This window comes from Opisthorchis viverrini (assembly GCF_000715545.1).
Source record: "Opisthorchis viverrini unplaced genomic scaffold opera_v5_342, whole genome shotgun sequence".
Classification (NCBI taxonomy): domain Eukaryota; kingdom Metazoa; phylum Platyhelminthes; class Trematoda; order Opisthorchiida; family Opisthorchiidae; genus Opisthorchis; species Opisthorchis viverrini.
Window position 1 is genome coordinate 220,702 of NW_008752002.1, and position 11,092 is coordinate 231,793.

The 11,092-nt window shown below is 46.2% G+C and overlaps 1 protein-coding gene across 1 annotated transcript in view; it reads left to right on the forward strand.

Annotated features, from left to right (window-relative positions):
* Positions 1–8,443: 8,443 nt before the first annotated feature.
* Positions 8,444–11,092, forward strand: part of T265_10209 (hypothetical protein) — a gene marked incomplete at both ends in the record, with an annotated part of 71,239 nt that continues 68,590 nt past the window's right edge. Inside the window, one exon of the mRNA XM_009176514.1 lies at positions 8,444–9,092. Coding sequence (XP_009174778.1) covers positions 8,444–9,092 — 649 coding nt within the window. The remainder of the gene's footprint in view (positions 9,093–11,092) is intronic.

Here is an 11,092-nt window from a genome sequence, read left to right on the forward strand (position 1 = left end):
CAAGGTCCAATGACGCCTGACATAAAGCTGAACACCATCCATTAGGGGTATAAATACAAATGTCATCTACAAGGACTTGGATATACTTCCCCATCCAACTCAACACCCGCACCTGATTTCCCTACAACAGTACAACCAGTGAGTCTGCTTACTTTCAGATTAAACCACATTTTTGAGACAAAACTTGCCATGTGCTCTCAATATGAACTATCCCATTCCCATCTCCACTTTTGCTCGTTGTGACTCCGGCCATTTACCTAATCACCCAAGGTCACTCATGGCCAGCAATGGTTTTCAGTTTTGGTTCATGCCACATGACTGTCTTTGATCTAGTCGGACCTCATGCTCATTTTTCCCAACAAGCTGGGAAATAACCTATTATTACTATATCATCGAGTATTCCCCAATGCTTATGACATTGTTCTCTTTTTGTGCAATCCGCACCCCCACAAGCCCCCCAGTGATGCTCCATTCTGACTGTAAAACTATGATCATGCCATAAGGTATGCCACCCACAAGTTGGGAATAAACCTTATTATTATCATTACTCCAGGTCATGTATACTGATATTAAGGTGTTTAAATGCAATGATCCGTCGCAAACAGACTGATCATTGTCGTGGAGCCAGGCAAGCATGACTTGATAAAGGCGCGAACAACATGGTCCTCCGGAACTAAACATCTGGAGTTAGAATATACGTGACATGTTGTTCCCAAATATACCTGGCTATCTCACCGGCCTTAACGCAACCACTGCAGCTGTTGTTAAGACTTTAACCACCTTTATGGCCGGGGACCCCCAGTGTCCTTTTGCCTAGGACTTAGCACCTTGGAGGTGTTCGCCTACTTATGGCAGTGAAATGCACAATCCAACGCATTTCCACATTTCGTCCGTCGCTTAGTGTCATCGACCGGACCGCCCAACCATCTACACACAGCAGAGCGAACAACCAAAAACACAGCGCTTCTGATGCTTTATATTTGTCTCCGTCTCCGCTACAGACTGAAAGCCAGCCCACCCGTTACCAAGGCTTCCGCAGATCCGGGCTATAAACACGTCGGTAGTGCACCAAAAAGGTTTATCAATTTTCATTTGCTAATTCATTTTATATGGATATGCGCTACGTTCCCAAAATCCAACTACATGATCTAGGTATAGTAAATGGACTAACTGCATGCCGGGTGGTGTTTATGGTAAGCAGGAACCATGTTTGTTTGTGGTCTGTTAGACCTAGTTGCTCTTCATGCCTTATTTCTTTTTAATTTCGATTGTAAGGCTCTGTCTAAACAAATTGACACCCTTGGGCGAGAGCGCAGCACTATTGTTCTCTTCTGATTTTGCTTTCAATGATAGTGGTGTTATTGTAAAAGTAACCCAGTACAACCAGTGAGTCTGCTTACTTTCAGATTAAACCACATTTTTGAGACAAAACTTGCCATGTGCTCTCAATATGAACTATCCCATTCCCATCTCCACTTTTGCTCGTTGTGACTCCGGCCATTTACCTAATCACCCAAGGTCACTCATGGCCAGCAATGGTTTTCAGTTTTGGTTCATGCCACATGACTGTCTTTGATCTAGTCGGACCTCATGCCCATTTTTCCCAACAAGTTGGGAAATAACCTATTATTACTATATCATCGAGTATTCCCCAATGCTTATGACATTGTTCTCTTTTTGTGCAATCCGCACCCCCATAAGCCCCCCAGTGATGCTCCATTCTGACTGTAAAACTATGATCATGCCATAAGGTATGCCACCCACAAGTTGGGAATAAACCTTATTATTATCATTACTCCAGGTCATGTATACTGATATTAAGGTGTTTAAATGCAATGATCCGTCGCAAACAGACTGATCATTGTCGTGGAGCCAGGCAAGCATGACTTGATAAAGGCGCGAACAACATGGTCCTCCGGAACTAAACATCTGGAGTTAGAATATACGTGACATGTTGTTCCCAAATATACCTGGCTATCTCACCGGCCTTAACGCAACCACTGCAGCTGTTGTTAAGACTTTAACCACCTTTATGGCCGGGGACCCCCAGTGTCCTTTTGCCTAGGACTTAGCACCTTGGAGGTGTTCGCCTACTTATGGCAGTGAAATGCACAATCCAACGCATTTCCACATTTCGTCCGTCGCTTAGTGTCATCGACCGGACCGCCCAACCATCTACACACAGCAGAGCGAACAACCAAAAACACAGCGCTTCTGATGCTTTATATTTGTCTCCGTCTCCGCTACAGACTGAAAGCCAGCCCACCCGTTACCAAAGCTTCCGCAGATCCGGGCTATAGGCACGTCGGTGGTGCACCAAAAAGGTTTATCAATTTCATTTGCTAATTCATTTTATATGGATATGCGCTACGTTCCCAAAATCCAACTACATGATCTAGGTATAGTAAATGGACTAACTGCATGCCGGGTGGTGTTTATGGTAAGCAGGAACCATGTTTGTTTGTGGTCTGTTAGACCTAGTTGCTCTTCATGCCTTATTTCTTTTTAATTTCGATTGTAAGGCTCTGTCTAAACAAATTGACACCCTTGGGCGAGAGCGCAGCACTATTGTTCTCTTCTGATTTTGCTTTCAATGATAGTGGTGTTATTGTAAAAGTAACCTGGAATACTGCGCACAGTCATCATTACGGAACCTGAGGAAAGACGGTATTTTCTTATAAAGCCACCATTGCCTAGGTGTTTCTGCAAACCTTTGAGATTTTGTAGCAAACACAAACCATGGTCTGGCTCAGTATCCACGGTTTAAAAAAGGCCCACACGAATTCCAAACTATGGACAAAAGCTTTTCCCCACCTTGCAATATTGTCTGGTGTGCTGTGTGTGAATGGTAAAATATCCCTTCCTGGATCTGCCGGGTGGCACGGATCCTGTAACCTATTTTAGTGCCCGTAGTCGAAACAGTATTACCTGCTCACCACCATTATAAAAACCCAATGTCATTTCACGACGTGGACTAGCGCGTGATGTGTGAATTGTGCAAAAACTTACTGAACTTGGCCGGTGTCCCTGAAACTGTTACCCAATCCAGTGTGAACCGTTGAGGCAGTTTGCCTTACCCATTGCATTTTTGGGAAGGTTGCGGATGTTGATGACGGTATCTGGCAAGAGTTCCGGGTTAGATCTGCCAAGCGCTTACTAGCTTACAAGGGAGAAAAGTTGAGATAAGTTTCAATCTCAAAGATGGGTGAAGCTTCTTGCCGCGCGAAATAACCCGCTTGAATGATTACTCGCGAGGAACATTCATTGATTTTCTACTGCCTAAGACCCGAACGCAGGTAGTAAATATTGTTTTCGCCGTGAACTGCTTTGTTCACTTAAGTATTTGCTTGTGAGTTAGTGACAAATTACGAGGAATGTTAAGCTGAAACACTAACAGTTTCGCTCTCTAGAGCAAAACCAGACAGGTCATCTGAGCGCACTGAAAATCGTAGATCTTCCGAATTTGCGTCGGTTGGCAACCGAAGATACCTTGAACTGTGAACTAAACCCTGCTCAAAGTCTCACATAGAGTATTGGAAAAAGAAACCTTTTTAGGTGTACACTTCGCACCTTCAAGTTACAAGCTGTTACTTCAGGGCATCCCCATTTTAATGTTTTCCCCCGGTACTTCAGAATGAGGTGCTTGCGCATGTTTATAAGTTCTTTTATCTTGGTCAGGGCATCCCCATTTTAATGTTTTCCCCTGGTACTTCAGAATGCGGTGCTTGCGCGTGTTTATAAGTTCTTTTATCAGCTATATGAATCACCTAGGTATCTGTGGGTACGTCACCAAGGCGCGAACAAGTTTCGCTAACCTGCGTCGCCTTAGGCGCTTAGAACGAATATCACTGAGTTTCAAGGGTTGTGTTTACAAACCGACCCCTCCGATCTGAAAACCTCATATGTCTTCACATATTTGACAAACACCGTCCACGTCATATAGCAAGCAACAACTGACTAAAACTCCTTAAGTGAGAATTTAGACGATGCGTAGGATCGCTGGAGCAGCGGATAAGGCTTACGACGTCAAGGTTTTTGAGGTATTTAACACGTATGTCCGACCACCGCCTACCAGAAAAAGCCTCGTTTTCCATTCCAATTACTGTTTTGTCGGACAGTTGGCGATGGGAAGTGAGAGCGGCTAGTATCGGCTAGAACGCCCTGAAATTCTCGCGCCTTCCGCGATTAGGCCCACGTGATTCTTCTGGTGCCAGAGAAGATGGCACACAAATGATCCCGATGGCGAGCTTTGTGTCACTTCTTAGCCGGAGTGCTTATCTAACACTTTTCTCTGATTGCGTGCTAGGCTTGTGCTGTATGTGGTTCACGACAAACTTTGGATCAATTCCGCGGATGGAGTCGTGCTTCTACATGATGTTCGCAAATAGCCCTCAAATTATTTCAATAATCTTTCCGCAGGGCTGTCATGATCCGTGGTTATGTTGAGAAAGAATCAAATTCTTCTCGGCCTCATCCTGGTGCTGGTAACATAGACATTCAACCCTGATGTTATCTTGTGAAGGGTTATAAATTGCCAGGAGAAAGGTTCGTGGTGGTCAAACTTGATTTCCTCCTGGTCGAATGTGAATTGATCATATGTTCGTTCCAAGGCAGGTGCTTAAATGACACCGTTTTTTAAAACGTTCATAAATAGTCGTTCCTCTCTATCTGAAAGCTTATTTTAGCCAATTATCAGGAATAATGACAGTGTGTGTTGATTAAAATTTGCCCTGTTGAATATACATCCCTAATAACCGCACCACACGCCAGCTCCTGTTTTCATGGACAGCTGCACTGTAGAACTTCTGCTGTGTTCGTTTCATCAAGTAGTGTAAGACGGAGCTTTCTTGTTGCACCACTGAATTTCATCTGTTTAACTAATGTGCTACTTGTAACTTACGTTACATCTGAAACCCCGATGATTGAGGCTTAGCTTTTACCAACCCGTTAACTATACGGCGACAACGGGAAGTCAGTTTGTTTACCAAAGGGGGAGTACCCACACCGACATTGTGGTTCTTGCTGTGTTATGGGTCAGAAACCGTACCTCTTTGTGCATTAGATACACGGAAACCTTCAGTGTTTGACTGGTTATCCACCCGAAATATTGGCCGAGCCCGGCATCACGTTAGCAAGGGTGAGTTACGTCGGCTGGCTTCAGAAGGAGGGACGTCTCCTGCGACAAATGAGGTTGTTACACGTCATGGGCAGGAACAAAAAATTTGTGACCTGAGTACCTAGATGGTGGTAATTAAACTCAGTTAGGTTCACGTCAACCTTTATCCTGGGCCTGAATTCCTGGAATCTACTCATCAGTGGTCAACTACACTGACATATATAACTGGGTTACATGGTTCATGGTGTTCCCTTATCAAAGCTATCGCTCTCATTGCTGAGTTGCCCGATTTCACGTTCCACCGGTTAACTGGAATGACTCATTATCTGGCCATAACTTCCCTGGCCCTCCAAGTTTTGAAACCGTAGCAGACAACTTACATTTTATACATAGCTCATAGTTGATCAACGGAACGTGGTATGATCCCCGTGGTCGTCTTCAAATAAACTGTCGGTGCTTGTCCCATTTTAGCTCTATTGGAAAGCTCTCTGGATTTCAGAACTTTAGCTGGATTGCCAATCAAGGTTGCTGAGCATTATTACAGCTTGAGCTGTTTTACAAAAATGAAAAGAAAAGTGGAACTGTCAAGTTGTAGCACTCGGGATGCATGGCTGTCATCCTAGCCAAATGGTGTGTTGCTTGCTATCAGGCGTGGTCATATTATATTCAGAACAAAGGCACGGATGACATGGTACAACGGATTGCGCCTGAAAGGGACAGTGTCATACAAAGTCGGCACTACCCGATGTGATCATTGGAATTTGAATGTGGTGGACAAGACAAAACGAGGGAGGGAAAAACAGGAGGGATTGTGCCCGAGACATCACAAGAGAACTGCGAATCGCGGAACATGATGAACCAGAACAGTGAATCAACTAGAAGAGCAGAGTTGACGTAATCCAGCCATTCAATCTTAGCTAAACCGCAAAACAACCGCTGAAGCCTCGTGGCCTTGGACTGTTGGGCTTATGGCCAGGGTTACGAAAAACGCAACCGAGGATGATGAAGTGGAGGGATTAATAGTGCGGATAAATACCAGCAGGAATCTCAGAATCATGGTGTACAGTGAAATTGTGGAGATTCAATGGGGTCGCTGGGGCGAGATGGCTCATTGGATAGAGCGCAGATTTACTGAACGAAAGGCTCTTGTTTTGGGCCTGACATCCGCTTTTCAATTTTCCCTGTCTAGACTTGGGGAACCTGGCAATTTTTCAGCCCCCCGCCCTCTTCCGGTAGCACGGCAGCTGGGCATTGGAAGAGCTTTGAGCTGGACAAATTGACCTCTCATCCTGGGGTTGTTGACACAGTAGATTTGTGTTTAAAAGTTTCTCTGAAGAGCAAGATGGTGACAACACACAAGCGGGAACGCGAACCGTACAGAAAACTATTCGCTTTAAGGAGGGAAGAGACTGAAAGTCCAACGAAATGGTAAAATTCAACCTAAAGGTTCAGCGGATTTTGAATGAAACGTGCTGGAGACGACAAGGACCTGGTGAGGAGCTTGTTGAATTTGCAGTATCTTGAACGTGTCTGAGGCGGTACGGTAAAGAATAAAAAGGGGATAGTTGCGAGTGTGACAGTGGCAATGCCGTGCCATCATTAGCTTGACGTACATCGATTTATGGGCAACATCGTAACGGATGTCATATTGAAACTCTTTAGGGCGATTTGAGCTTGTGGTATTCTCGGAACTTAACACGATGAGGAAAGCAAAGAAGTTCAGTGTGTTCAGATTGTCAGATAGCTGCGATGGTAGCTACAACAAGACATGCTGGAGCTGAGATCGGACAAACGGTGTGCTGATGAAGATGGCGCCCAGAATAGAGCCGGAGAATACAACCGGATATATCCTTGTCGGGGGACTTCATTTGCACGATGATCCCAGCTACAAAAATTTACGTGTGGATTAAAACGTTTTAGGCCAAAATGTTGCGTTTTATCGCATATGTGCCCAAACAAAAACGCATCATAATCTTCATTCATATTTTGCAGCTGACGAAATTTTATTGTTCATGCCTTCTGCAGAAATGTCCAATGGAGTATTTTCCCAGCATCGCTGCGACCCCGAAATGGAGCTCAAAAGTTTGGACTGGTACTCTAAGTCGAATTACCCGATGGCTTCAGTCCATCATGAACGCGTCGCAGATTTCGAAAATTTGGTTCCATTGTGCGAATACTGTACTCCCTCGTTGGCTTGATGGAGGTGACGTGAAGAACCTGTGTGTATATACGGTGCCTGTCATTTTGATTGATTCATATGTAAGTATTGGTGACGTACAACCTTGCTTACTGGGCTCTGGCTCACGGGCTTTGTTTCTGTTTTCCAGCCACAGAAACTGTCGTGAACACCTGCCTTCGGAGAATCACTGTCCCACAGCTTCCACAGCGTGCATATTACACTGTGCTCCGATTTGTCAGAACGTTGGCCAATTGGCGCAGAGTTATTTGGTTCGCCGCTCGCGTTTCATCCTGGTTTCACGTGGTGAATCGCGCATTATCTCTTTGACTACTGTTGTAGCGATTTCCCTGTGTATCCATTATATACTGCATCAAGCTACTGTGCTTTTTTATATCTTAGCGACGGAACTGTAGAACACTTTTTGATGGTCGCAGGAAACCGCCAACTGAGTCTCAGCATTCAAATGATGGTGCTATCGACACTGATCGGTATGCAAGCGACTGGGCGGTTTTCGCACATTAATTTTCCATAGCATCATACTAGAGGATGTCGATGCAACGTCTTATGTATGAATACTCGATCCGGGCTCTCTTACTAGACCGGCCTCCTGACCCATCAATTATGGCTGGAACAGGTGCGATAGCTTGTTCTCACACAGTGTCATACCGATCCGAGATGCCACGCGGCCAAGCTTGATGGCTAGTAACTTTCATCCGCTTGTCTGAATGTGCGCACTTTGGCAGTTCATCAAATTAAGCCGTGAACTTCTCCATTAAACTCCACTTTAGCTGTTTAATGGTGAGATTGGTTTCCGTCACAAAGAGACTGGACCTTACCGTGGTGTGGCGGTTGTGTACCTCCGCGACCCACTGAGCTATACTGGGGGGGGTCCGCGCGACACTCACAGAGTCTCTCATACCAGGTTGGTCAATGGTTAGAGGTCTGACGAACACAGTCTCCTGGCCCTCCAGGTTGGGGGTTGGAACATGTGGCGACTTGTTCCGTAGAAATGGTAATGCATTTGCATTTCCCGCCAAACACCGCTGCCTTGCGGTTAGGCTTTTGAGCCAAAGGCTTTGGTTGAGGACCCTAATCGTCCTCCTGTCTAGGTGTGGGCGCCCTGGCAGTATCCCAGCCCTCGTACAACCATGACCTACACAACTAACAATATTCTCATGCCACATCGGCCGTCGCGTGGTGCCATCAGCCGGGTCGCCTTACTTGCTGCATACAGCAGGGCGGGTAAGCGAAAACATGCTACTGCTGACGCCTCCCTTCTTACACTTTCACGTTTTCCGTCTTCCACCCTCCCCCGCCCAAATTTGAATACTTTATCCGCAGGTCCCAGCTCTAGGACTGACCGTTTTGCTCGCCCTGCATCACACTCAGCTGCAGCTTCTGCACGTCCGAGTTCAGTTAAAACCCTAAACACTTCGAAGTCCGTTTTCAAACCCCGAAAGCCTGTCTACTTAGCCACCTTCAGTGTTCGCATACTGAAGCAAGCAGGTCAACAGGTGGCTCTTGCGCGTGCGCTGGACTCCCTCTGTATTGATGTATGTTGTCTGTCAGAAACAAGGACGCAGGACGCAAGTACTGTAATCGAACTGACTGCCCCCTCGCTCCCTTCCAGGTTCCGACTGCGCACCTCTGGTGATTCAGAGGCCGCTGCAGCTGGATATGCTGGGGTGGGTATTGTATTGAGCGAACGAGCGGAAGCGTCTCTGCTTGATTGGATACCCGTTGACAGTCGTCTCTGTGCGGTTCCTTTGGCAGCATCTGTGAGAGAATCTAGAGGAAGTAAGATTCATCGCACCTTGTTTATCGTTTCTGATGTCGAAATGATGTTTAGACCAGGGAATCTGGTGTCACCCAGAATGCATTTGCTGTGCGCAGCCGCATTGAGAGTCAAATACGTATTCCTTACTCCCTGCTTCCTCGGACCAGCCCGACTCTCTTCATTTAAACGGGTCAGATAAATGAGCACGGCCCATCAAGAAAACCCACACGACAGCTGCATTGTGTTTCAGGCGTTTGAGTCAGGCCAGGAGGATAACCTTGAAGCCTTTGGTTCAAATCCTGATCGGAAGGCGGCGGTGTTTGGCTGAGAATGTAGGTGCATTACCATTTTTATGAAACAAGTTGACTCATATGTTCTAACCCTAACCTGGAGTGCCAGGAAGCTATGTCGGTTAGACCTTTAACCGTTGATCTGTATGGGAGACTGAGTGTCGCTTGGACACTACCCTGTATAGCTGAATGGGTCACGGAGACGCACAAACCGCCACACCACGATAAGTTGCAGTCTATTCGTGCGGAAGGTGACTATACCCGTTATCAAAAGAGGTACCTGAACCAACGTTTCCAACCGTTGGGATGTAAGCTTCAGTCCTGTCGTAACATGACTGATGGCTTCATATTATTATGCCTATTTTCGGTACATGAGGATGTCCGAGCGCAGCAAGCGGGATTCCGACCTGGTAAGGGTGCATTAATGACTGATGGCTTCATATTATTATGCCTATTTTCGGTACATGAGGATGTCCGAGCGCAGCAAGCGGGATTCCGACCTGGTAAGGGGTGCATTAACTATGTTTCGATACTACTTATAGTGCTTTATTAGCTTCCCATTTACTGTTGACCAACAAGCTGGTTTTCTTCAACTTCAAAGGCGAGATGGCTCAACGGTTTGAGAGCTAATTTACTGACCGGAATGTCCGTGGTTGGAACCCGACCTCTGCCTCTTAACCTCCCCTGTATAGGTTTGGGCAACCTAGCAATATCCCAGCCATCGTGCCTCTTTCTAAGGCGTTGCAGTTAGGCATCGCAATGGTGCTGCAGCTGAACGATTTTTAAAGGTGCTTTTGGCTTTGTGGATAGAACTGCCGTTTTGTATATTCTGTCAGGGGATGCTCAGGAAGCTCAGTAACATTAGTGCCTTTAAGTTCCATTATTCCGGTCGGGTTGGGATGTACAGTGGATTATCTAAAAACCTCGTTCCTATCTTCATTTTTGCTCACCGACGTTATGGCGTAGTGCACACTAAGGCAAGAAAAATAAAGAAAGCGTTCAGCTGTAGCACCCTTCCGGTGCCTAGCTGCCATGCCACCCGAAGGAAGCACGAGGGCTGGGATACTGCCAGGTCGCCCATGCCTAGACAGGGGAAGTCGAGTGGCGGAGGTCGGATTTGAACCACGGACCTTCCGGTCAGTAAATTGCGCTCTAACCACTTGGGCCATCTCGCCCCCACTAAGGCAACACGAGTCTCGGTGTCGAGATGAAGTCTGAAGAGTGATTACTGGTCTTGAATCATGCGGATAACATCAATCCTCGGTTTGCATAAAGTATAGTGAACAGAATATCGGAGGTAACCCGATATCTCAGCGTGCGTTTTGCGAATTCAAAACGCAAGGTCCCGTCCTCTTGTGCCTTTCTAGGACTTTATTGATCGGTTTACATGTCTCGATAGCTGCACAAGACGTGAGCACTATAACATGTGAATCATCATCATCAAAGACAGCAACATCAGTGTTGGCACTGATGCTTCACTGCCGTATAACCATAAGGTTCGTCTAGTTATATATATATATAATTGTATTAAAAGCCCTACAGTGAAGAGAAGAGGAAAAGAGTGGGGGAGGGAGGGGACCTAATGCTGGCCTATGTCAAGCATACTGAGGTGCCTACACCGCCAACCGCTCAATCAGACAATCTGAAAAGAAACTGACAGCACGAACGCCACTGACATCGATTAGCCGCCATTTCTTGCAACGTCTCCAGTCAAGCACAGACGGGGTCAC